The sequence below is a fragment of the Phalacrocorax aristotelis genome, chromosome 2 (assembly GCF_949628215.1).
Source record: "Phalacrocorax aristotelis chromosome 2, bGulAri2.1, whole genome shotgun sequence".
In the NCBI taxonomy this organism is placed as follows: Eukaryota; Metazoa; Chordata; class Aves; order Suliformes; family Phalacrocoracidae; genus Phalacrocorax; species Phalacrocorax aristotelis.
Window position 1 is genome coordinate 167,419,303 of NC_134277.1, and position 26,264 is coordinate 167,445,566.

A 26,264-nucleotide genomic window follows, 5' to 3' on the forward strand; every position below is an offset into this window, starting at 1 on the left:
TGCGGCAGGAAGTTCTTGCTGCTCTGGCAAGGTCCTCTCTCGCACACGGCACCTCAGCTGATGGTCGCTAGACTTGCACCTCAGACCGCTTCCCTTCCACTTGGTGCTCCTGCCTTTTTGCTCTCTTTTGTCCATCAATAAAGTTCTCCTGCATCCCAGCCTGTGAGGTCTCCTCTTTCCTCCTTCTCCCAAGGTTCCTCCAACCTCACCCAGTACAAAGCCAGGGCTCAAGAGGCCAGCGGGGTGGGTGGAAAAGGGCTACGAGACTTTGCTTAACAAGTGTGGCCCCAGCAACACCGCCACCGCCACCACAACAGAGCAGCACAGCGGGGGCTTCCACCCCACCATACAAGCCCTTCACTTGCCTAAACATAGCTTTGAACGTTCCAATGCATTCTACCCATGCCTCTGACAGCAGCTCCCCAGGGCAGCATGCACTTCGCCAACTCCCTTCCCCCGCAAGCCTCTCTGGCCATCACAGCAACCAGAAGCACAGCCAACAGAATCCCTGAGTGCGCAAGGAACCTCTGGACATCATGCAGCTCTCAACGTGAGCAGAGTCAGCTCGAGCATGCTGTCCTCGACCGTGTGCAGTCAGGTTTACAGGATCCCCAAGGACGGGGACTGCCACACCTCTCTGCGCAAGCGGCTCCACTGCTTCCCCACCCTCACACGGAAAAAGACTTGCCTTCTCTTCCAAGGAAATGGCACGTCTTTTCCCCTTTCTCCATTTGCCCTTGCCCTGGCCGTGGGCACCCATGAGAAGAGGCTGAGTCCCCTGGCCTCGTTCCCGAGGAGGGGGAATGCAGTCCTCCCATCTGGGATTCAGACACATTGAAGACATCTCCCCTGCACGGCCTTGCTTTCTGGCTGAAAAACCTCCCAGCTCTCTCAGCTTCTCCTCACAGGAAGGATGCTCCAGGCCCTTCAGCCTCTTGGTGGCCTTGCACTCGACTCGCTCCTCTAAGGCCATGTCTTTCTTCCGCTGGAAAGCCCTCCACTGGAGACACGACTCCCCACGGGGCCTCACCAGTGCTGAAGAGAGAGCAAGATCACTTTCACCGACCTGCTGGCAATGCTCTTCCCAACGCCACCCCGGGGGACTCCTGGCCTCTTGTGCCACAAGGCTGCATTGCTGCTTCGCAGTCAGCTTTTCCTCTGCCAGCACCACAAAGTCGTGCTCAGCAAAGCTGCTTTCCAGCTCCTCGGCCCCCAGCCTCTCCTCGTCCCCAGACGCAGGACTTGGCACTTCCCCCTCTTGACCTTCCGGAGATTCCTCTCTGCCCCGTTCTCCAGCCTCTCCAGCTCCCTGGCAATACTGTCAAACCATCCGGTGCTGCAGCCGCTCCTCCAGATTTTGCATCATTTACCAACTTGCCGAGGGGGCGCTCCGTCCCTGGGCCCACCTCATCGATGAGGCTCTTGGACAGGGTTGGCCTCACGCACCCGAGTCCTGGGCTACACCAACTGAGACTTGCCTCCGTCTGCACTTTGGGCCGCTCACCACAAGCCTCTGGGACCAGCCCTTCAACCCCTTGCGCATCCTGTGGTCTCCCTCCACTTACACAAGCCGGCATTTCTCCGCTTGTCTAGGACCGTGCAACGGGAGAAAGTGTCACAGGCTTCACTGAAAGGTCAAGGTAAACACCAGCCACGACTCTCTCGTCATCCACAAAGCTAGTCACTTCAACGGAGAAAACACGGAGGTCAGTCAAGCACGACTTCCCCTTCGTAAATCCACGCCGATGACTCTCCATCGCCTGCTTGTCCTTGCTGGGCTTGGCAGTGCTCTCCAGGACCATTTCCTCCATCCCCCTTTCTTGGAAACTAGGTCAGCCTAGGCAACCTCTTCTTACCCAGATCGTCCCTCCGGGTCTTCTTCACAATAGAAGGGCTGGCAGCTCTCTTCCAGCCATCACAAAACGCCCCCAGGCACCATGACCTTCACAAGGTCATGGAGAGTGGCCTCCCGAGGACATGAGACAGCTCCCTCAGCAGTCGCAGCTACAAGGCCTCAGGTCCCACATGCACGGCACTCCTTCATCATCCTCAGCAAGAGGCACTGCTCACCTGACAAAGAGCCTGCTAAACACTCACCTCGGCTCAATGGGGCAGGCCTTGCCAGACCTCAACTCTTCGGCGTGTAGCCACCACCTCCCGGGCCTTGACTCTGCACCCACGTACAGCATGCTTGCCTCCAGTGCCTGCTGCAGTCTCCAAATCCTCTTTCTGCCCATCAAACACTGTGCAGAGAAGTGGCCTCACCCCAAAGGCAGATCCCAAAGGCCCTGCGTCACCAGGCTCACCTGCCGGCCGCTCCAGCTCACCCTCTGCCTCTCGCCACACTCCCGGGCTCTCCACAAACTCACTTGCCCTTGTGAGGCTCCCCAGAGCAAGCACGGAGTCACGCCAGAGACCAGGCTTCATCAAACAGACGAGGCCCAGCTAAGGGAAGCGCTACGGAGGGGCCAACACAAGCCTTTGGGGAGGGTGGCAGGGCTCCGCCCACCACAGGGCTTGCCAGCTCTGGACGTGGGCTGCCAGGGCAACATCCTGCTCCCGCAAGCCGCCCTCCTCTGCCTGCTCCCACTCACACCCCCACGGACGGCACCGAGGGGCCACAACCACAAACAGGCAGCCTCCTTTCTCCCACCTACAACCTCACAAGCAAGAGGGGCACCAAGACACGTGCAGAGCACACCCAGCTGTGGCTTTAGGCCAGGCCTAAAGACAGCCTCAGTCACCTGGCAGCAAGGCCAGCAGGGACCAAGTGCCATGGAAGGGGCAGCGCCTCATGCCTGGCACGCCTCAAAGAAGAGACCAGCCTTCCACGGCTGCGAGGAAAGGGGGCCCCTGCTTCACAATGCACAGGCAAACCACACCACATGAGTGCCATGGCATGACCTCACTGACGACACCCCACCTCTCCAACGCTTTGGTCGCGTATGCTGCCTGCCCTGACACGCGCCATCAAACCAAGCCTTTGGCCTCTAATAGTCTCACTTAAAAGCTGCCGCCAGGGCCAAGGGCATACATCCTCAAGAAGAGGACATGAAAGTGCACAATTGCAGAAGGAAAACACACCCCACCTCATGACCTGCATGACTGTGGCATGCAACAGCCACTTGCTGCAAAACGCCGTCATGTGCCAAGGCTTTCTTACACCTCGGGCACTCGGCAACCAGTATAAAAGCCGGCCCAGCACCTCTCTCCCTCACACACTTCTCCTCGTGCCTTCTCCGCCAACGTCAACAAGGTGAGCCTGAACCCCCTTCCCCTCCTTCCCCTTCTTCCCCTTCTTCCCCTGCCCCACCTGGCCCAGCTCTTCCAGCATGCTCTGCCCCCAACTCAGCAGCCCTGACGCCTCCTCACCGCCACGCTCCCCACAGACACACAACACACCTCCATGCTCACTCGCCCTCCTGCAACACCACCCCTCGCACCCGCACGCCCCTACGCTTTCTCAACACCCTCTCTTCCAGGGACCCTCCAGCCCACACACATGGCCTGCTACGACCTCTGCCGCCCCTGCGGACCCACCCCGCTGGCTAACAGCTGCAACGAGCCCTGTGTCAGGCAGTGCGAGGAGTCCCGCGTCGTCATCCAGCCTCCCGCCGTGCTGGTCACCCTGCCAGGACCCATCCTCAGCTCCTTCCCCCAGAGCACCGCCGTCGGCTCCTCCTCATCGGCTGCCGTGGGCAACGTCCTCGGCTCCCAGGGAGTGCCCGTCTCTTCCGGCCGCTTCGGCTACGGCTATGGCTTTGGAGGCCTGGGCTGCTACGGCGGCATAAGGGGCTGCTACCCCTGCTAAGGGCCCTGCCCACCACCCCTGACACCAACAGCACGCACCCTGCAAGCCAGGGCATGGACTGAGGACGCACCTCCGGGCTCTTGCTGCCATGTGGACCTGCCCTCCACGGCTCCTCCTCTCAAGGCACCAAGCAAGGAAGCAGGGAAGGGGCCAACCCAGCCTGCCTGGACACATGGCCCACGCATCTCCTCCTCCTCTCCCACTTCCTTCCTTGCATCGCCCCTTCTGCTATCTCCAGTACTGCCCGCTGCAATCACTTTCTCACAAGCCATAGACCTCCGGGGACCTCCGGCGTACCGCTCCCACTGTGCGGCAGGAAGTTCTTGCTGCTCTGGCAAGGTCCTCTCTCGCACACGGCACCTCAGCTGATGGTCGCTAGACTTGCACCTCAGACCGCTTCCCTTCCACTTGGTGCTCCTGCATTTTTGCTCTCTTTTGTGCATCAATAAAGTTCTCCTGCATCCCAGCCTGTGAGGTCTCCTCTTCCCTCCTTCTCCCAAGGTTCCTCCGACCTCACCCAGTACAAAGCCAGGGCTCAAGAGGCCAGCGGGGTGGGTGGAAAAGGGCTACGAGACTTTGCTTAACAAGTGTGGCCCCAGCAACACCGCCACCGCCACCACAACAGAGCAGCACAGCGGGGGCTTCCACCCCACCATACAAGCCCTTCACTTGCCTAAACATAGCTTTGAACGTTCCAATGCATTCTACCCATGCCTCTGACAGCAGCTCCCCAGGGCAGCATGCACTTCGCCAACTCCCTTCCCCCGCAAGCCTCTCTGGCCATCACAGCAACCAGAAGCACAGCCAACAGAATCCCTGAGTGCGCAAGGAACCTCTGGACATCATGCAGCACTCAACGTGAGCAGAGTCAGCTCGAGCATGCTGTCCACGACCATGTGCAGTCAGGTTTTCAGGATCCCCAAGGACGGGGACTGCCACACCTCTCTGCGCAAGCGGCTCCACTGCTTCCCCACCCTCACACGGAAAAAGGCTTGCCTTCTCTTCCAAGGAAATGGCACGTCTTTTCCCCTTTCTCCATTTGCCCTTGCCCTGGCCGTGGGCACCCATGAGAAGAGGCTGAGTCCCCTGGCCTCGTTCCCGAGGAGGGGGAATGCAGTCCTCCCATCTGGGATTTAGACACATTGAGGACATCTCCCCTGCACGGCCTTGCTTTCTGGCTGAAAAACCTCCCAGCTCTCTCAGCTTCTCCTCACAGGAAGGATGCTCCAGGCCCTTCAGCCTCTTGGTGGCCTTGCACTCGACTCGCTCCTCTAAGGCCATGTCTTTCTTCCGCTGGAAAGCCCTCCACTGGAGACACGACTCCCCACGGGGCCTCACCAGTGCTGAAGAGAGAGCAAGATCACTTTCACCGACCTGCTGGCAATGCTCTTCCCAACGCCACCCCGGGGGACTCCTGGCCTCTTGTGCCACAAGGCTGCATTGCTGCTTCGCAGTCAGCTTTTCCTCTGCCAGCACCACAAAGTTGTGCTCAGCAAAGCTGCTTTCCAGCTCCTCGGCCCCCAGCCTCTCCTCGTCCCCAGACGCAGGACTTGGCACTTCCCCCTCTTGACCTTCCGGAGATTCCTCTCTGCCCCGTTCTCCAGCCTCTCCAGCTCCCTGGCAATACTGTCAAACCATCCGGTGCCGCAGCCGCTCCTCCAGATTTTGCATCATTTGCCAACTTGCCGAGGGGGCGCTCCGTCCCCGGGCCCACCTCATCGATGAGGCTCTTGGACAGGGTTGGCCTCACGCACCCGAGTCCTGGGCTACACCAACTGAGACTTGCCTCCGTCTGCACTTTGGGCCGCTCGCCACAAGCCTCTGGGACCAGCCCTTCAACCCCTTGCGCATCCTGTGGTCTCCCTCCACTTACACAAGCCGGCATTTCTCCGCTTGTCTAGGAGCGTGCAACGGGAGAAAGTGTCAAAGGCTTCACTGAAAGGTCAAGGTAAACACCAGCCACGACTCTCTCGTCATCCACAAAGCTAGTCACCTCAACGGAGAAAACACGGAGGTCAGTCAAGCACGACTTCCCCTTCGTAAATCCACGCCGATGACTCTCCATCGCCTGCTTGTCCTTGCTGGGTTTGGCAGTGCTCTCCAGGACCATTTCCTCCATCCCCTTTCTTGAAAACTAGGTCAGCCTAGGCAACCTCTTCTTACCCAGATCGTCCCTCCGGGTCTTCTTCACGATAGAAGGGCTGGCAGCTCGCTTCCAGCCATCACAAAACGCCCCCAGGCACCATGACCTTCACAAGGTCATGGAGAGTGGCCTCCCGAGGACATGAGACAGCTCCCTCAGCAGTCGCAGCTACAAGGCCTCAGGTCCCACACACTTGCTTACCTCCAGATGCACGGCACTCCTTCATCATCCTCAGCAAGAGGCACTGCTCACCTGACAAAGAGCCTGCTAAACACTCACCTCGGCTCAATGGGGCAGGCCTTGCCAGACCTCAACTCTTCGGCGTGCAGCCACCACCTCCCGGGCCTTGACTCTGCACCCACGTAAAGCATGCTTGCCTCCAGTGCCTGCTGCAGTCTCCAAATCCTCTTTCTGCCCATCAAACACTGTGCAGAGAAGTGGCCTCACCCCAAAGGCAGATCCCAAAGGCCCTGCGTCACCAGGCTCACCTGCCGGCCGCTCCAGCTCACCCTCTGCCTCTCTCCACACTCCCGGGCTCTCCACAAACTCACTTGCCCTTGTGAGGCTCCCCAGAGCAAGCACGGAGTCACGCCAGAGACCAGGCTTCATCAAACAGACGAGGCCCAGCTAAGGGAAGCGCTACGGAGGGGCCAACACAAGCCTTTGGGGAGGGTGGCAGGGCTCCGCCCACCACAGGGCTTGCCAGCTCTGGACGTGGGCTGCCAGGGCAACATCCTGCTCCCGCAAGCCGCCCTCCTCTGCCTGCTCCCACTCACACCCCCACGGACGGCACCGAGGGGCCACAACCACAAACAGGCAGCCTCCTTTCTCCCACCTACAACCTCACAAGCAAGAGGGGCACCAAGACACGTGCAGAGCACACCCAGCTGTGGCTTTAGGCCAGGCCTAAAGACAGCCTCAGTCACCTGGCAGCAAGGCCAGCAGGGACCAAGTGCCATGGAAGGGGCAGCGCCTCATGCCTGGCACGCCTCAAAGAAGAGACCAGCCTTCCACGGCTGCGAGGAAAGGGGGCCCCCGCTTCACAATGCACAGGCAAACCACACCACATGAGTGCCATGGCATGACCTCACTGACGACACCCCACCTCTCCAACGCTTTGGTCGCGTATGCTGCCTGCCCTGACACGCGCCATCAAACCAAGCCTTTGGCCTCTAATAGTCTCACTTAAAAGCTGCCGCCAGGGCCAAGGGCATACCTCCTCAAGAAGAGGACATGAAAGTGCACAATTGCAGAAGGAAAACACGCCCCACCTCATGACCTGCATGACTGTGGCATGCAACAGCCGCTTGCTGCAAAATGCCGTCATGTGCCAAGGCTTTCTTACAACCATGGACACTCGGCGACCAGTATAAAAGCCGGCCCAGCACGTCTCTCCCTCACACACTTCTCCTCGTGCCTTCTCCGCCAACGTCAACAAGGTGAGCCTGAACCCCCTTCCCCTCCTTCCCCTCCTTCCCCTTCTTCCCCTTCTTCCCCTGCCCCACCTGGCCCGGCTCTTCCAGCACGCTGTGCCCCCAACTCAGCAGCCCTGACGCCTCCTCACCGCCACGCTCCCCACAGACACACAACACACCTCCATGCTCACTCGCCCTCCTGCAACACCACCCCTCGCACCCCCACGCCCCTACGCTTTCTCAACACCCTCTCTTCCAGGGACCCTCCAGCCCACACACATGGCCTGCTACGACCTCTGCCGCCCCTGCGGACCCACCCCGCTGGCTAACAGCTGCAACGAGCCCTGTGTCAGGCAGTGCGAGGAGTCCCGCGTCGTCATCCAGCCTCCCGCCGTGCTGGTCACCCTGCCAGGACCCATCCTCAGCTCCTTCCCCCAGAGCACCGCCGTCGGCTCCTCCTCATCGGCTGCCGTGGGCAACGTCCTCGGCTCCCAGGGAGTGCCCGTCTCTTCCGGCCGCTTCGGCTACGGCTATGGCTTTGGAGGCCTGGGCTGCTACGGCGGCATAAGGGGCTGCTACCCCTGCTAAGGGCCCTGCCCACCACCCCCTGATACCAACAGCACGCACCCTGCAAGCCAGGGCATGGACTGAGGACGCACCTCCGGGCTCTTGCTGCCATGTGGACCTGCCCTCCACGGCTCCTCCTCTCAAGGCACCAAGCAAGGAAGCAGGGAAGGGGCCAACCCAGCCTGCCTGGACACATGGCCCACGCATCTCCTCCTCCTCTCCCACTTCCTTCCTTGCATCGCCCCTTCTACTGTCTCCAGTACTGCCCGCTGCAATCACTTTCTCACAAGCCATAGACCACCGGGGACCTCCGGCGTACCGCTCCCACTGTGCGGCAGGAAGTTCTTGCTGCTCTGGGCAAGGTCCTCTCTCGCACACGGCACCTCAGCTGATGGTCGCTAGACTTGCACCTCAGACCGCTTCCCTTCCACTTGGTGCTCCTGCCTTTTGCTCTCTTTTGTCCATCAATAAAGTTCTCCTGCATCCCAGCCTGTGAGGTCTCCTCTTTCCTCCTTCTCCCAAGGTTCCTCCAACCTCACCCAGTACAAAGCCAGGGCTCAAGAGGCCAGCGGGGTGGGTGGAAAAGGGCTACGAGACTTTGCTTAACAAGTGTGGCCCCAGCAACACCGCCACCGCCACCACAACAGAGCAGCACAGCGGGGGCTTCCACCCCACCATACAAGCCCTTCACTTGCCTAAACATAGCTTTGAACGTTCAATGCATTCTACCCATGCCTCTGACAGCAGCTCCCCAGGGCAGCATGCACTTCGCCAACTCCCTTCCCCCGCAAGCCTCTCTGGCCATCACAGCAACCAGAAGCACAGCCAACAGAATCCCTGAGTGCGCAAGGAACCTCTGGACATCATGCAGCTCTCAACGTGAGCAGAGTCAGCTCGAGCATGCTGTCCTCGACCGTGCGCAGTCAGGTTTACAGGATCCCCAAGGACGGGGACTGCCACACCTCTCTGCGCAAGCGGCTCCACTGCTTCCCCACCCTCACACGGAAAAAGACTTGCCTTCTCTTCCAAGGAAATGGCACGTCTTTTCCCCTTTCTCCATTTGCCCTTGCCCTGGCCGTGGGCACCCATGAGAAGAGGCTGAGTCCCCTGGCCTCGTTCCCGAGGAGGGGGAATGCAGTCCTCCCATCTGGGATTCAGACACATTGAAGACATCTCCCCTGCACGGCCTTGCTTTCTGCTGAAAAACCTCCCAGCTCTCTCAGCTTCTCCTCACAGGAAGGATGCTCCAGGCCCTTCAGCCTCTTGGTGGCCTTGCACTCGACTCGCTCCTCTAAGGCCATGTCTTTCTTCCGCTGGAAAGCCCTCCACTGGAGACACGACTCCCACGGGGCCTCACCAGTGCTGAAGAGAGAGCAAGATCACTTTCACCGACCTGCTGGCAATGCTCTTCCCAACGCCACCCCCGGGGGACTCCTGGCCTCTTGTGCCACAAGGCTGCATTGCTGCTTCGCAGTCAGCTTTTCCTCTGCCAGCACCACAAAGTCGTGCTCAGCAAAGCTGCTTTCCAGCTCCTCGGCCCCCAGCCTCTCCTCGTCCCCAGACGCAGGACTTGGCACTTCCCCCTCTTGACCTTCCGGAGATTCCTCTCTGCCCCGTTCTCCAGCCTCTCCAGCTCCCTGGCAATACTGTCAAACCATCCGGTGCTGCAGCCGCTCCTCCAGATTTTGCATCATTTACCAACTTGCCGAGGGGGCGCTCCGTCCCTGGGCCCACCTCATCGATGAGGCTCTTGGACAGGGTTGGCCTCACGCACCCGAGTCCTGGGCTACACCACCTGAGACTTGCCTCCGTCTGCACTTTGGGCCGCTCACCACAAGCCTCTGGACCAGCCCTTCAACCCCTTGCGCATCCTGTGGTCTCCCTCCACTTACACAAGCCGGCATTTCTCCGCTTGTCTAGGACCGTGCAACGGGAGAAAGTGTCACAGGCTTCACTGAAAGGTCAAGGTAAACACCAGCCACGACTCTCTCGTCATCCACAAAGCTAGTCACTTCAACGGAGAAAACACGGAGGTCAGTCAAGCACGACTTCCCCTTCGTAAATCCACGCCGATGACTCTCCATCGCCTGCTTGTCCTTGCTGGGCTTGGCAGTGCTCTCCAGGACCATTTCCTCCATCCCCCTTTCTTGGAAACTAGGTCAGCCTAGGCAACCTCTTCTTACCCAGATCGTCCCTCCGGGTCTTCTTCACAATAGAAGGGCTGGCAGCTCTCTTCCAGCCATCACAAAACGCCCCCAGGCACCATGACCTTCACAAGGTCATGGAGAGTGGCCTCCCGAGGACATGAGACAGCTCCCTCAGCAGTCGCAGCTACAAGGCCTCAGGTCCCACACACTTGCTTACCTCCAGACGCACGGCACTCCTTCATCATCCTCAGCAAGAGGCACTGCTCACCTGACAAAGAGCCTGCTAAACACTCACCTCGGCTCAATGGGGCAGGCCTTGCCAGACCCTCAACTCTTCGGCGTGTAGCCACCACCTCCCGGGCCTTGACTCTGCACCCACGTACAGCATGCTTGCCTCCAGTGCCTGCTGCAGTCTCCAAATCCTCTTTCTGCCCGTCAAACACTGTGCAGAGAAGTGGCCTCACCCCAAAGGCAGATCCCAAAGGCCCTGCGTCACCAGGCTCACCTGCCGGCTGCTCCAGCTCACCCTCTGCCTCTCTCCACACTCCCGGGCTCTCCACAAACTCACTTGCCCTTGCGAGGCTCCCCAGAGCAAGCACAAGAGTCACGCCAGAGACCAGGCTGCATCAAACGGACCAGCCCCAGCTAAGGGAAGCGCTACAGAGGGGCCACACAAGCCCTTGGGGAGGGTGGCAGGGCTCGCCCCACCACAGGGCTTGCCAACTCTGGACGTGGGCTGCCAAGGCAACATCCTGCTCCCGCAAGCCGCCCTCCTCTGCCTGCTCCCACTCACACCCCCACGGACGGCACCGAGGGGCCACAACCACAAACAGGCAGCCTCCTTTCTCCCACCTACAACCTCACAAGCAAGAGGGGCACCAAGACACGTGCAGAGCACACCCAGCTGTGGCTTTAGGCCAGGCCTAAAGACAGCCTCAGTCACCTGGCAGCAAGGCCAGCAGGGACCAAGTGCCATGGAAGGGGCAGCGCCTCATGCCTGGCACGCCTCAAAGAAGAGACCAGCCTTCCACGGCTGCGAGGAAAGGGGGCCCCCGCTTCACAATGCACAGGCAAACCACACCACATGAGTGCCATGGCATGACCTCACTGACGACACCCCACCTCTCCAACGCTTTGGTCGCGTATGCTGCCTGCCCTGACACGCGCCATCAAACCAAGCCTTTGGCCTCTAATAGTCTCACTTAAAAGCTGCCGCCAGGGCCAAGGGCACACGTCCTCAAGAAGAGGACATGAAAGTGCACAATTGCAGAAGGAAAACACGCCCCCACGTCATGACCTGCATGACTGTGGCATGCAACAGCCGCTAGCTGCAAAATGCCATCATGTGCCAAGGCTTTCTTACCACCTCGGGCACTCGGCGACCAGTATAAAAGCCGGCCCAGCACGCCTCTCCCTCACACACTTCTCCTCGTGCCTTCTCCTCCAACATCAACAAGGTGAGACTGAACCCCCTTCCCCTCCTTCCCCTCCTTCCCCTTCTTCCCCTTCTTCCCCTGCCCCACCTGGCCCGGCTCTTCCAGCACGCTCTGCCCCCAACTCAGCAGCCCTGACGCCTCCTCACCGCCACGCTCCCCACAGACACACAACACACCTCCACGCTCACTCTCCCTCCTGCAACACCACCCCTCGCACCCCCACGCCCCTACACTTTCTCAACACCCTCTCTTCCAGGGACCCTCCAGCCCACACACATGGCCTGCTACGACCTCTGCCGCCCCTGCGGACCCACCCCGCTGGCTAACAGCTGCAACGAGCCCTGTGTCAGGCAGTGCGAGGAGTCCCGCGTCGTCATCCAGCCTCCCGCCGTGCTGGTCACCCTGCCAGGACCCATCCTCAGCTCCTTCCCCCAGAGCACCGCCGTCGGCTCCTCCTCATCGGCTGCCGTGGGCAACGTCCTCGGCTCCCAGGGAGTGCCCGTCTCTTCCGGCCGCTTCGGCTACGGCTATGGCTTTGGAGGCCTGGGCTGCTACGGCGGCATAAGGGGCTGCTACCCCTGCTAAGGGCCCTGCCCACCACCCCTGATACCAACAGCACGCACCCTGCAAGCCAGGGCATGGACTGAGGACGCACCTCCGGGCTCTTGCTGCCATGTGGACCTGCCCTCCACGGCTCCTCCTCTCAAGGCACCAAGCAAGGAAGCAGGGAAGGGGCCAACCCAGCCTGCCTGGACACATGGCCCACGCATCTCCTCCTCCTCTCCCACTTCCTTCTTTGCATCGCCCCTTCTACTGTCTCCAGTACTGCCCGCTCCAATCACTTTCTCACAAGCCATAGACCACCGGGGACCTCCGGCGTACCGCTCCCACTGTGCGGCAGGAAGTTCTTGCTGCTCTGGCAAGGTCCTCTCTCGCACACGGCACCTCAGCTGATGGTCGCTAGACTTGCACCTCAGACCGCTTCCCTTCCACTTGGTGCTCCTGCCTTTTTGCTCTCTTTTGTCCATCAATAAAGTTCTCCTGCATCCCAGCCTGTGAGGTCTCCTCTTCCCTCCTTCTCCCAAGGTTCCTCCGACCTCACCCAGTACAAAGCCAGGGCTCAAGAGGCCAGCGGGGTGGGTGGAAAAGGGCTACGAGACTTTGCTTAACAAGTGTGGCCCCAGCAACACCGCCACCGCCACCACAACAGAGCAGCACAGCGGGGGCTTCCACCCCACCATACAAGCCCTTCACTTGCCTAAACATAGCTTTGAACGTTCCAATGCATTCTACCCATGCCTCTGACAGCAGCTCCCCAGGGCAGCATGCACTTTGCCAACTCCCTTCCCCCGCAAGCCTCTCTGGCCATCACAGCAACCAGAAGCACAGCCAACAGAATCCCTGAGTGCGCAAGGAACCTCTGGACATCATGCAGCTCTCAACGTGAGCAGAGTCAGCTCGAGCGTGCTGTCCTCGACCGTGTGCAGTCAGGTTTACAGGATCCCCAAGGACGGGGACTGCCACACCTCTCTGCGCAAGCGGCTCCACTGCTTCCCCACCCTCACACGGAAAAAGGCTTGCCTTCTCTTCCAAGGAAATGGCACGTCTTTTCCCCTTTCTCCATTTGCCCTTGCCCTGGCCGTGGGCACCCATGAGAAGAGGCTGAGTCCCCTGGCCTCGTTCCCGAGGAGGGGGAATGCAGTTCTCCCATCTGGGATTTAGACACATTGAGGACATCTCCCCTGCACGGCCTTGCTTTCTGGCTGAAAAACCTCCCAGCTCTCTCAGCTTCTCCTCACAGGAAGGATGCTCCAGGCCCTTCAGCCTCTTGGTGGCCTTGCACTCGACTCGCTCCTCTAAGGCCATGTCTTTCTTCCGCTGGAAAGCCCTCCACTGGAGACACGACTCCCCACGGGGCCTCACCAGTGCTGAAGAGAGAGCAAGATCACTTTCACCGACCTGCTGGCAATGCTCTTCCCAACGCCACCCCGGGGGACTCCTGGCCTCTTGTGCCACAAGGCTGCATTGCTGCTTCGCAGTCAGCTTTTCCTCTGCCAGCACCACAAAGTCGTGCTCAGCAAAGCTGCTTTCCAGCTCCTCGGCCCCCAGCCTCTCTTCGTCCCCAGACGCAGGACTTGGCACTTCCCCCTCTTGACCTTCCGGAGATTCCTCTCTGCCCCGTTCTCCAGCCTCTCCAGCTCCCTGGCAATACTGTCAAACCATCCGGTGCCGCAGCCGCTCCTCCAGATTTTGCATCATTTGCCAACTTGCCGAGGGGGCGCTCCGTCCCCGGGCCCACCTCATCGATGAGGCTCTTGGACAGGGTTGGCCTCACGCACCCGAGTCCTGGGCTACACCAACTGAGACTTGCCTCCGTCTGCACTTTGGGCCGCTCGCCACAAGCCTCTGGGACCAGCCCTTCAACCCCTTGCGCATCCTGTGGTCTCCCTCCACTTACACAAGCCGGCATTTCTCCGCTTGTCTAGGAGCGTGCAACGGGAGAAAGTGTCAAAGGCTTCACTGAAAGGTCAAGGTAAACACCAGCCACGACTCTCTCGTCATCCACAAAGCTAGTCACCTCAACGGAGAAAACACGGAGGTCAGTCAAGCACGACTTCCCCTTCGTAAATCCACGCCGATGACTCTCCATCGCCTGCTTGTCCTTGCTGGGTTTGGCAGTGCTCTCCAGGACCATTTCCTCCATCCCCTTTCTTGAAAACTAGGTCAGCCTAGGCAACCTCTTCTTACCCAGATCGTCCCTCCGGGTCTTCTTCACGATAGAAGGGCTGGCAGCTCGCTTCCAGCCATCACAAAACGCCCCCAGGCACCATGACCTTCACAAGGTCATGGAGAGTGGCCTCCCGAGGACATGAGACAGCTCCCTCAGCAGTCGCAGCTACAAGGCCTCAGGTCCCACATGCACGGCACTCCTTCATCATCCTCAGCAAGAGGCACTGCTCACCTGACAAAGAGCCTGCTAAACACTCACCTCGGCTCAATGGGGCAGGCCTTGCCAGACCTCAACTCTTCGGCGTGTAGCCACCACCTCCCGGGCCTTGACTCTGCACCCACGTACAGCATGCTTGCCTCCAGTGCCTGCTGCAGTCTCCAAATCCTCTTTCTGCCCGTCAAACACTGTGCAGAGAAGTGGCCTCACCCCAAAGGCAGATCCCAAAGGCCCTGCGTCACCAGGCTCACCTGCCGGCTGCTCCAGCTCACCCTCTGCCTCTCTCCACACTCCCGGGCTCTCCACAAACTCACTTGCCCTTGCGAGGCTCCCCAGAGCAAGCACAAGAGTCACGCCAGAGACCAGGCTGCATCAAACGGACCAGCCCCAGCTAAGGGAAGCGCTACAGAGGGGCCACACAAGCCCTTGGGGAGGGTGGCAGGGCTCGCCCCACCACAGGGCTTGCCAACTCTGGACGTGGGCTGCCAAGGCAACATCCTGCTCCCGCAAGCCGCCCTCCTCTGCCTGCTCCCACTCACACCCCCACGGACGGCACCGAGGGGCCACAACCACAAACAGGCAGCCTCCTTTCTCCCACCTACAACCTCACAAGCAAGAGGGGCACCAAGACACGTGCAGAGCACACCCAGCTGTGGCTTTAGGCCAGGCCTAAAGACAGCCTCAGTCACCTGGCAGCAAGGCCAGCAGGGACCAAGTGCCATGGAAGGGGCAGCGCCTCATGCCTGGCACGCCTCAAAGAAGAGACCAGCCTTCCACGGCTGCGAGGAAAGGGGGCCCCCGCTTCACAATGCACAGGCAAACCACACCACATGAGTGCCATGGCATGACCTCACTGACGACACCCCACCTCTCCAACGCTTTGGTCGCGTATGCTGCCTGCCCTGACACGCGCCATCAAACCAAGCCTTTGGCCTCTAATAGTCTCACTTAAAAGCTGCCGCCAGGGCCAAGGGCACACGTCCTCAAGAAGAGGACATGAAAGTGCACAATTGCAGAAGGAAAACACGCCCCCACATCATGACCTGCATGACTGTGGCATGCAACAGCCGCTAGCTGCAAAATGCCATCATGTGCCAAGGCTTTCTTACCACCTCGGGCACTCGGCGACCAGTATAAAAGCCGGCCCAGCACGCCTCTCCCTCACACACTTCTCCTCGTGCCTTCTCCTCCAACATCAACAAGGTGAGACTGAACCCCCTTCCCCTCCTTCCCCTCCTTCCCCTTCTTCCCCTTCTTCCCCTGCCCCACCTGGCCCGGCTCTTCCAGCACGCTCTGCCCCCAACTCAGCAGCCCTGACGCCTCCTCACCGCCACGCTCCCCACAGACACACAACACACCTCCACGCTCACTCTCCCTCCTGCAACACCACCCCTCGCACCCCCACGCCCCTACACTTTCTCAACACCCTCTCTTCCAGGGACCCTCCAGCCCACACACATGGCCTGCTACGACCTCTGCCGCCCCTGCGGACCCACCCCGCTGGCTAACAGCTGCAACGAGCCCTGTGTCAGGCAGTGCGAGGAGTCCCGCGTCGTCATCCAGCCTCCCGCCGTGCTGGTCACCCTGCCAGGACCCATCCTCAGCTCCTTCCCCCAGAGCACCGCCGTCGGCTCCTCCTCATCGGCTGCCGTGGGCAACGTCCTCGGCTCCCAGGGAGTGCCCGTCTCTTCCGGCCGCTTCGGCTACGGCTATGGCTTTGGAGGCCTGGGCTGCTACAGCGGCATAAGGGGCTGCTACCCCTGCTAAGGGCCCTGCCCACCACCCCTGATACCAACAGCACGCACCCTGCAAGCCAGGGCATGGACTGAGGACGCACCTCCGGGCTCTTGCTGCCATGTGGACCTGCCCTCCACGGCTCCTCCTCTCAAGGCACCAAGCAAGGAAGCAGGGAAGGGGCCAACCCAGCCTGCCTGGACACATGGCCCACGCATCTCCTCCTCCTCTCCCACTTCCTTCTTTGCATCGCCCCTTCTACTGTCTCCAGTACTGCCCGCTCCAATCACTTTCTCACAAGCCATAGACCACCGGGGACCTCCGGCGTACCGCTCCCACTGTGCGGCAGGAAGTTCTTGCTGCTCTGGCAAGGTCCTCTCTCGCACACGGCACCTCAGCTGATGGTCGCTAGACTTGCACCTCAGACCGCTTCCCTTCCACTTGGTGCTCCTGCCTTTTTGCTCTCTTTTGTCCATCAATAAAGTTCTCCTGCATCCCAGCCTGTGAGGTCTCCTCTTCCCTCCTTCTCCCAAGGTTCCTCCGACCTCACCCAGTACAAAGCCAGGGCTCAAGAGGCCAGCGGGGTGGGTGGAAAAGGGCTACGAGACTTTGCTTAACAAGTGTGGCCCCAGCAACACCGCCACCGCCACCACAACAGAGCAGCACAGCGGGGGCTTCCACCCCACCATACAAGCCCTTCACTTGCCTAAACATAGCTTTGAACGTTCCAATGCATTCTACCCATGCCTCTGACAGCAGCTCCCCAGGGCAGCATGCACTTTGCCAACTCCCTTCCCCCGCAAGCCTCTCTGGCCATCACAGCAACCAGAAGCACAGCCAACAGAATCCCTGAGTGCGCAAGGAACCTCTGGACATCATGCAGCTCTCAACGTGAGCAGAGTCAGCTCGAGCGTGCTGTCCTCGACCGTGTGCAGTCAGGTTTACAGGATCCCCAAGGACGGGGACTGCCACACCTCTCTGCGCAAGCGGCTCCACTGCTTCCCCACCCTCACACGGAAAAAGGCTTGCCTTCTCTTCCAAGGAAATGGCACGTCTTTTCCCCTTTCTCCATTTGCCCTTGCCCTGGCCGTGGGCACCCATGAGAAGAGGCTGAGTCCCCTGGCCTCGTTCCCGAGGAGGGGGAATGCAGTCCTCCCATCTGGGATTCAGACACATTGAAGACATCTCCCCTGCACGGCCTTGCTTTCTGGCTGAAAAACCTCCCAGCTCTCTCAGCTTCTCCTCACAGGAAGGATGCTCCAGGCCCTTCAGCCTCTTGGTGGCCTTGCACTCGACTCGCTCCTCTAAGGCCATGTCTTTCTTCCGCTGGAAAGCCCTCCACTGGAGACACGACTCCCCACGGGGCCTCACCAGTGCTGAAGAGAGAGCAAGATCACTTTCACCGACCTGCTGGCAATGCTCTTCCCAACGCCACCCCGGGGGACTCCTGGCCTCTTGTGCCACAAGGCTGCATTGCTGCTTCGCAGTCAGCTTTTCCTCTGCCAGCACCACAAAGTCGTGCTCAGCAAAGCTGCTTTCCAGCTCCTCGGCCCCCAGCCTCTCCTCGTCCCCAGACGCAGGACTTGGCACTTCCCCCTCTTGACCTTCCGGAGATTCCTCTCTGCCCCGTTCTCCAGCCTCTCCAGCTCCCTGGCAATACTGTCAAACCATCCGGTGCTGCAGCCGCTCCTCCAGATTTTGCATCATTTACCAACTTGCCGAGGGGGCGCTCCGTCCCTGGGCCCACCTCATCGATGAGGCTCTTGGACAGGGTTGGCCTCACGCACCCGAGTCCTGGGCTACACCACCTGAGACTTGCCTCCGTCTGCACTTTGGGCCGCTCACCACAAGCCTCTGGGACCAGCCCTTCAACCCCTTGCGCATCCTGTGGTCTCCCTCCACTTACACAAGCCGGCATTTCTCCGCTTGTCTAGGACCGTGCAACGGGAGAAAGTGTCACAGGCTTCACTGAAAGGTCAAGGTAAACACCAGCCACGACTCTCTCGTCATCCACAAAGCTAGTCACTTCAACGGAGAAAACACGGAGGTCAGTCAAGCACGACTTCCCCTTCGTAAATCCACGCCGATGACTCTCCATCGCCTGCTTGTCCTTGCTGGGCTTGGCAGTGCTCTCCAGGACCATTTCCTCCATCCCCCTTTCTTGGAAACTAGGTCAGCCTAGGCAACCTCTTCTTACCCAGATCGTCCCTCCGGGTCTTCTTCACAATAGAAGGGCTGGCAGCTCTCTTCCAGCCATCACAAAACGCCCCCAGGCACCATGACCTTCACAAGGTCATGGAGAGTGGCCTCCCGAGGACATGAGACAGCTCCCTCAGCAGTCGCAGCTACAAGGCCTCAGGTCCCACACACTTGCTTACCTCCAGACGCACGGCACTCCTTCATCATCCTCAGCAAGAGGCACTGCTCACCTGACAAAGAGCCTGCTAAACACTCACCTCGGCTCAATGGGGCAGGCCTTGCCAGACCTCAACTCTTCGGCGTGTAGCCACCACCTCCCGGGCCTTGACTCTGCACCCACGTACAGCATGCTTGCCTCCAGTGCCTGCTGCAGTCTCCAAATCCTCTTTCTGCCCATCAAACACTGTGCAGAGAAGTGGCCTCACCCCAAAGGCAGATCCCAAAGGCCCTGCGTCACCAGGCTCACCTGCCGGCCGCTCCAGCTCACCCTCTGCCTCTCGCCACACTCCCGGGCTCTCCACAAACTCACTTGCCCTTGTGAGGCTCCCCAGAGCAAGCACGGAGTCACGCCAGAGACCAGGCTTCATCAAACAGACCAGGCCCAGCTAAGGGAAGCGCTACGGAGGGGCCAACACAAGCCTTTGGGGAGGGTGGCAGGGCTCCGCCCACCACAGGGCTTGCCAGCTCTGGACGTGGGCTGCCAGGGCAACATCCTGCTCCCGCAAGCCGCCCTCCTCTGCCTGCTCCCACTCACACCCCCACGGACGGCACCGAGGGGCCACAACCACAAACAGGCAGCCTCCTTTCTCCCACCTACAACCTCACAAGCAAGAGGGGCACCAAGACACGTGCAGAGCACACCCAGCTGTGGCTTTAGGCCAGGCCTAAAGACAGCCTCAGTCACCTGGCAGCAAGGCCAGCAGGGACCAAGTGCCATGGAAGGGGCAGCGCCTCATGCCTGGCACGCCTCAAAGAAGAGACCAGCCTTCCACAGCTGCGAGGAAAGGGGGCCCCCGCTTCACAATGCACAGGCAAACCACACCACATGAGTGCCATGGCATGACCTCACTGACGACACCCCACCTCTCCAACGCTTTGGTCGCGTATGCTGCCTGCCCTGACACGCGCCATCAAACCAAGCCTTTGGCCTCTAATAGTCTCACTTAAAAGCTGCCGCCAGGGCCAAGGGCATACCTCCTCAAGAAGAGGACATGAAAGTGCACAATTGCAGAAGGAAAACACGCCCCACCTCATGACCTGCATGACTGTGGCATGCAACAGCCGCTTGCTGCAAAATGCCGTCATGTGCCAAGGCTTTCTTACAACCATGGACACTCGGCGACCAGTATAAAAGCCGGCCCAGCACGTCTCTCCCTCACACACTTCTCCTCGTGCCTTCTCCGCCAACGTCAACAAGGTGAGCCTGAACCCCCTTCCCCTCCTTCCCCTCCTTCCCCTTCTTCCCCTTCTTCCCCTGCCCCACCTGGCCCGGCTCTTCCAGCACGCTGTGCCCCCAACTCAGCAGCCCTGACGCCTCCTCACCGCCACGCTCCCCACAGACACACAACACACCTCCATGCTCACTCGCCCTCCTGCAACACCACCCCTCGCACCCCCACGCCCCTACGCTTTCTCAACACCCTCTCTTCCAGGGACCCTCCAGCCCACACACATGGCCTGCTACGACCTCTGCCGCCCCTGCGGACCCACCCCGCTGGCTAACAGCTGCAACGAGCCCTGTGTCAGGCAGTGCGAGGAGTCCCGCGTCGTCATCCAGCCTCCCGCCGTGCTGGTCACCCTGCCAGGACCCATCCTCAGCTCCTTCCCCCAGAGCACCGCCGTCGGCTCCTCCTCATCGGCTGCCGTGGGCAACGTCCTCGGCTCCCAGGGAGTGCCCGTCTCTTCCGGCCGCTTCGGCTACGGCTATGGCTTTGGAGGCCTGGGCTGCTACGGCGGCATAAGGGGCTGCTACCCCTGCTAAGGGCCCTGCCCACCACCCCTGATACCAACAGCACGCACCCTGCAAGCCAGGGCATGGACTGAGGACGCACCTCCGGGCTCTTGCTGCCATGTGGACCTGCCCTCCACGGCTCCTCCTCTCAAGGCACCAAGCAAGGAAGCAGGGAAGGGGCCAACCCAGCCTGCCTGGACACATGGCCCACGCATCTCCTCCTCCTCTCCCACTTCCTTCCTTGCATCGCCCCTTCTACTGTCTCCAGTACTGCCCGCTGCAATCACTTTCTCACAAGCCATAGACCACCGGGGACCTCCGGCGTACCGCTCCCACTGTGCGGCAGGAAGTTCTTGCTGCTCTGGCAAGGTCCTCTCTCGCACACGGCACCTCAGCTGATGGTCGCTAGACTTGCACCTCAGACCGCTTCCCTTCCACTTGGTGCTCCTGCCTTTTTGCTCTCTTTTGTCCATCAATAAAGTTCTCCTGCATCCCAGCCTGTGAGGTCTCCTCTTTCCTCCTTCTCCCAAGGTTCCTCCAACCTCACCCAGTACAAAGCCAGGGCTCAAGAGGCCAGCGGGGTGGGTGGAAAAGGGCTACGAGACTTTGCTTAACAAGTGTGGCCCCAGCAACACCGCCACCGCCACCACAACAGAGCAGCACAGCGGGGGCTTCCACCCCACCATACAAGCCCTTCACTTGCCTAAACATAGCTTTGAACGTTCCAATGCATTCTACCCATGCCTCTGACAGCAGCTCCCCAGGGCAGCATGCACTTCGCCAACTCCCTTCCCCCGCAAGCCTCTCTGGCCATCACAGCAACCAGAAGCACAGCCAACAGAATCCCTGAGTGCGCAAGGAACCTCTGGACATCATGCAGCTCTCAACGTGAGCAGAGTCAGCTCGAGCATGCTGTCCTCGACCGTGCGCAGTCAGGTTTACAGGATCCCCAAGGACGGGGACTGCCACACCTCTCTGCGCAAGCGGCTCCACTGCTTCCCCACCCTCACACGGAAAAAGACTTGCCTTCTCTTCCAAGGAAATGGCACGTCTTTTCCCCTTTCTCCATTTGCCCTTGCCCTGGCCGTGGGCACCCATGAGAAGAGGCTGAGTCCCCTGGCCTCGTTCCCGAGGAGGGGGAATGCAGTCCTCCCATCTGGGATTCAGACACATTGAAGACATCTCCCCTGCACGGCCTTGCTTTCTGGCTGAAAAACCTCCCAGCTCTCTCAGCTTCTCCTCACAGGAAGGATGCTCCAGGCCCTTCAGCCTCTTGGTGGCCTTGCACTCGACTCGCTCCTCTAAGGCCATGTCTTTCTTCCGCTGGAAAGCCCTCCACTGGAGACACGACTCCCCACGGGGCCTCACCAGTGCTGAAGAGAGAGCAAGATCACTTTCACCGACCTGCTGGCAATGCTCTTCCCAACGCCACCCCGGGGGACTCCTGGCCTCTTGTGCCACAAGGCTGCATTGCTGCTTCGCAGTCAGCTTTTCCTCTGCCAGCACCACAAAGTCGTGCTCAGCAAAGCTGCTTTCCAGCTCCTCGGCCCCCAGCCTCTCCTCGTCCCCAGACGCAGGACTTGGCACTTCCCCCTCTTGACCTTCCGGAGATTCCTCTCTGCCCCGTTCTCCAGCCTCTCCAGCTCCCTGGCAATACTGTCAAACCATCCGGTGCTGCAGCCGCTCCTCCAGATTTTGCATCATTTACCAACTTGCCGAGGGGGCGCTCCGTCCCTGGGCCCACCTCATCGATGAGGCTCTTGGACAGGGTTGGCCTCACGCACCCGAGTCCTGGGCTACACCACCTGAGACTTGCCTCCGTCTGCACTTTGGGCCGCTCACCACAAGCCTCTGGGACCAGCCCTTCAACCCCTTGCGCATCCTGTGGTCTCCCTCCACTTACACAAGCCGGCATTTCTCCGCTTGTCTAGGACCGTGCAACGGGAGAAAGTGTCACAGGCTTCACTGAAAGGTCAAGGTAAACACCAGCCACGACTCTCTCGTCATCCACAAAGCTAGTCACTTCAACGGAGAAAACACGGAGGTCAGTCAAGCACGACTTCCCCTTCGTAAATCCACGCCGATGACTCTCCATCGCCTGCTTGTCCTTGCTGGGCTTGGCAGTGCTCTCCAGGACCATTTCCTCCATCCCCCTTTCTTGGAAACTAGGTCAGCCTAGGCAACCTCTTCTTACCCAGATCGTCCCTCCGGGTCTTCTTCACAATAGAAGGGCTGGCAGCTCTCTTCCAGCCATCACAAAACGCCCCCAGGCACCATGACCTTCACAAGGTCATGGAGAGTGGCCTCCCGAGGACATGAGACAGCTCCCTCAGCAGTCGCAGCTACAAGGCCTCAGGTCCCACACACTTGCTTACCTCCAGACGCACGGCACTCCTTCATCATCCTCAGCAAGAGGCACTGCTCACCTGACAAAGAGCCTGCTAAACACTCACCTCGGCTCAATGGGGCAGGCCTTGCCAGACCTCAACTCTTCGGCGTGTAGCCACCACCTCCCGGGCCTTGACTCTGCACCCACGTACAGCATGCTTGCCTCCAGTGCCTGCTGCAGTCTCCAAATCCTCTTTCTGCCCGTCAAACACTGTGCAGAGAAGTGGCCTCACCCCAAAGGCAGATCCCAAAGGCCCTGCGTCACCAGGCTCACCTGCCGGCTGCTCCAGCTCACCCTCTGCCTCTCTCCACACTCCCGGGCTCTCCACAAACTCACTTGCCCTTGCGAGGCTCCCCAGAGCAAGCACAAGAGTCACGCCAGAGACCAGGCTGCATCAAACGGACCAGCCCCAGCTAAGGGAAGCGCTACAGAGGGGCCACACAAGCCCTTGGGGAGGGTGGCAGGGCTCGCCCCACCACAGGGCTTGCCAACTCTGGACGTGGGCTGCCAAGGCAACATCCTGCTCCCGCAAGCCGCCCTCCTCTGCCTGCTCCCACTCACACCCCCACGGACGGCACCGAGGGGCCACAACCACAAACAGGCAGCCTCCTTTCTCCCACCTACAACCTCACAAGCAAGAGGGGCACCAAGACACGTGCAGAGCACACCCAGCTGTGGCTTTAGGCCAGGCCTAAAGACAGCCTCAGTCACCTGGCAGCAAGGCCAGCAGGGACCAAGTGCCATGGAAGGGGCAGCGCCTCATGCCTGGCACGCCTCAAAGAAGAGACCAGCCTTCCACGGCTGCGAGGAAAGGGGGCCCCCGCTTCACAATGCACAGGCAAACCACACCACATGAGTGCCATGGCATGACCTCACTGACGACACCCCACCTCTCCAACGCTTTGGTCGCGTATGCTGCCTGCCCTGACACGCGCCATCAAACCAAGCCTTTGGCCTCTAATAGTCTCACTTAAAAGCTGCCGCCAGGGCCAAGGGCACACGTCCTCAAGAAGAGGACATGAAAGTGCACAATTGCAGAAGGAAAACACGCCCCCACGTCATGACCTGCATGACTGTGGCATGCAACAGCCGCTAGCTGCAAAATGCCATCATGTGCCAAGGCTTTCTTACCACCTCGGGCACTCGGCGACCAGTATAAAAGCCGGCCCAGCACGCCTCTCCCTCACACACTTCTCCTCGTGCCTTCTCCTCCAACATCAACAAGGTGAGACTGAACCCCCTTCCCCTCCTTCCCCTCCTTCCCCTTCTTCCCCTTCTTCCCCTGCCCCACCTGGCCCGGCTCTTCCAGCACGCTCTGCCCCCAACTCAGCAGCCCTGACGCCTCCTCACCGCCACGCTCCCCACAGACACACAACACACCTCCACGCTCACTCTCCCTCCTGCAACACCACCCCTCGCACCCCCACGCCCCTACACTTTCTCAACACCCTCTCTTCCAGGGACCCTCCAGCCCACACACATGGCCTGCTACGACCTCTGCCGCCCCTGCGGACCCACCCCGCTGGCTAACAGCTGCAACGAGCCCTGTGTCAGGCAGTGCGAGGAGTCCCGCGTCGTCATCCAGCCTCCCGCCGTGCTGGTCACCCTGCCAGGACCCATCCTCAGCTCCTTCCCCCAGAGCACCGCCGTCGGCTCCTCCTCATCGGCTGCCGTGGGCAACGTCCTCGGCTCCCAGGGAGTGCCCGTCTCTTCCGGCCGCTTCGGCTACGGCTATGGCTTTGGAGGCCTGGGCTGCTACGGCGGCATAAGGGGCTGCTACCCCTGCTAAGGGCCCTGCCCACCACCCCTGATACCAACAGCACGCACCCTGCAAGCCAGGGCATGGACTGAGGACGCACCTCCGGGCTCTTGCTGCCATGTGGACCTGCCCTCCACGGCTCCTCCTCTCAAGGCACCAAGCAAGGAAGCAGGGAAGGGGCCAACCCAGCCTGCCTGGACACATGGCCCACGCATCTCCTCCTCCTCTCCCACTTCCTTCTTTGCATCGCCCCTTCTACTGTCTCCAGTACTGCCCGCTCCAATCACTTTCTCACAAGCCATAGACCACCGGGGACCTCCGGCGTACCGCTCCCACTGTGCGGCAGGAAGTTCTTGCTGCTCTGGCAAGGTCCTCTCTCGCACACGGCACCTCAGCTGATGGTCGCTAGACTTGCACCTCAGACCGCTTCCCTTCCACTTGGTGCTCCTGCCTTTTTGCTCTCTTTTGTCCATCAATAAAGTTCTCCTGCATCCCAGCCTGTGAGGTCTCCTCTTCCCTCCTTCTCCCAAGGTTCCTCCGACCTCACCCAGTACAAAGCCAGGGCTCAAGAGGCCAGCGGGGTGGGTGGAAAAGGGCTACGAGACTTTGCTTAACAAGTGTGGCCCCAGCAACACCGCCACCGCCACCACAACAGAGCAGCACAGCGGGGGCTTCCACCCCACCATACAAGCCCTTCACTTGCCTAAACATAGCTTTGAACGTTCCAATGCATTCTACCCATGCCTCTGACAGCAGCTCCCCAGGGCAGCATGCACTTTGCCAACTCCCTTCCCCCGCAAGCCTCTCTGGCCATCACAGCAACCAGAAGCACAGCCAACAGAATCCCTGAGTGCGCAAGGAACCTCTGGACATCATGCAGCTCTCAACGTGAGCAGAGTCAGCTCGAGCGTGCTGTCCTCGACCGTGTGCAGTCAGGTTTACAGGATCCCCAAGGACGGGGACTGCCACACCTCTCTGCGCAAGCGGCTCCACTGCTTCCCCACCCTCACACGGAAAAAGGCTTGCCTTCTCTTCCAAGGAAATGGCACGTCTTTTCCCCTTTCTCCATTTGCCCTTGCCCTGGCCGTGGGCACCCATGAGAAGAGGCTGAGTCCCCTGGCCTCGTTCCCGAGGAGGGGGAATGCAGTTCTCCCATCTGGGATTTAGACACATTGAGGACATCTCCCCTGCACGGCCTTGCTTTCTGGCTGAAAAACCTCCCAGCTCTCTCAGCTTCTCCTCACAGGAAGGATGCTCCAGGCCCTTCAGCCTCTTGGTGGCCTTGCACTCGACTCGCTCCTCTAAGGCCATGTCTTTCTTCCGCTGGAAAGCCCTCCACTGGAGACACGACTCCCCACGGGGCCTCACCAGTGCTGAAGAGAGAGCAAGATCACTTTCACCGACCTGCTGGCAATGCTCTTCCCAACGCCACCCCGGGGGACTCCTGGCCTCTTGTGCCACAAGGCTGCATTGCTGCTTCGCAGTCAGCTTTTCCTCTGCCAGCACCACAAAGTCGTGCTCAGCAAAGCTGCTTTCCAGCTCCTCGGCCCCCAGCCTCTCTTCGTCCCCAGACGCAGGACTTGGCACTTCCCCCTCTTGACCTTCCGGAGATTCCTCTCTGCCCCGTTCTCCAGCCTCTCCAGCTCCCTGGCAATACTGTCAAACCATCCGGTGCCGCAGCCGCTCCTCCAGATTTTGCATCATTTGCCAACTTGCCGAGGGGGCGCTCCGTCCCCGGGCCCACCTCATCGATGAGGCTCTTGGAC

The 26,264-nt window shown here is 60.2% G+C and overlaps 6 protein-coding genes and 1 pseudogene across 6 annotated transcripts; 6 read left to right on the forward strand and 1 right to left on the reverse strand.

Annotated features, from left to right (window-relative positions):
• The window catches only part of LOC142053822 (feather keratin 1-like), a 104,421-nt pseudogene that overhangs the window by 60,647 nt on the left and 17,510 nt on the right, over positions 1 to 26,264 (reverse strand).
• LOC142054027 (feather keratin-like) lies at positions 3,503 to 3,811 on the forward strand. Its single transcript, XM_075086224.1, has one exon. The coding sequence runs from the start codon at positions 3,503 to 3,505 to the stop codon at positions 3,809 to 3,811; it is 309 nt and encodes a 102-aa protein (XP_074942325.1).
• LOC142054028 (feather keratin-like) lies at positions 7,649 to 7,957 on the forward strand. The gene has a single exon (XM_075086225.1). The coding sequence runs from the start codon at positions 7,649 to 7,651 to the stop codon at positions 7,955 to 7,957; it is 309 nt and encodes a 102-aa protein (XP_074942326.1).
• LOC142054029 (feather keratin-like) lies at positions 11,796 to 12,104 on the forward strand. The gene has a single exon (XM_075086227.1). The coding sequence runs from the start codon at positions 11,796 to 11,798 to the stop codon at positions 12,102 to 12,104; it is 309 nt and encodes a 102-aa protein (XP_074942328.1).
• Positions 15,925 to 16,233, forward strand: LOC142054030 (feather keratin-like). The gene has a single exon (XM_075086228.1). The coding sequence runs from the start codon at positions 15,925 to 15,927 to the stop codon at positions 16,231 to 16,233; it is 309 nt and encodes a 102-aa protein (XP_074942329.1).
• Positions 20,072 to 20,380, forward strand: LOC142054031 (feather keratin-like). The gene has a single exon (XM_075086229.1). The coding sequence runs from the start codon at positions 20,072 to 20,074 to the stop codon at positions 20,378 to 20,380; it is 309 nt and encodes a 102-aa protein (XP_074942330.1).
• On the forward strand, positions 24,220 to 24,528 carry LOC142054032 (feather keratin-like). Its single transcript, XM_075086230.1, has one exon. It carries the CDS (start codon positions 24,220 to 24,222, stop codon positions 24,526 to 24,528), a length of 309 nt encoding a protein of 102 aa, XP_074942331.1.

Bases quoted from the DNA above. Each gene is read 5' to 3' on its own strand.
- LOC142054027 (XM_075086224.1), top strand. From the start codon at position 3,503: ATGGCCTGCTACGACCTCTGCCGCCCCTGCGGACCCACCCCGCTGGCT.
- LOC142054028 (XM_075086225.1), top strand. From the start codon at position 7,649: ATGGCCTGCTACGACCTCTGCCGCCCCTGCGGACCCACCCCGCTGGCT.
- LOC142054029 (XM_075086227.1), top strand. From the start codon at position 11,796: ATGGCCTGCTACGACCTCTGCCGCCCCTGCGGACCCACCCCGCTGGCT.
- LOC142054030 (XM_075086228.1), top strand. From the start codon at position 15,925: ATGGCCTGCTACGACCTCTGCCGCCCCTGCGGACCCACCCCGCTGGCT.
- LOC142054031 (XM_075086229.1), top strand. From the start codon at position 20,072: ATGGCCTGCTACGACCTCTGCCGCCCCTGCGGACCCACCCCGCTGGCT.
- LOC142054032 (XM_075086230.1), top strand. From the start codon at position 24,220: ATGGCCTGCTACGACCTCTGCCGCCCCTGCGGACCCACCCCGCTGGCT.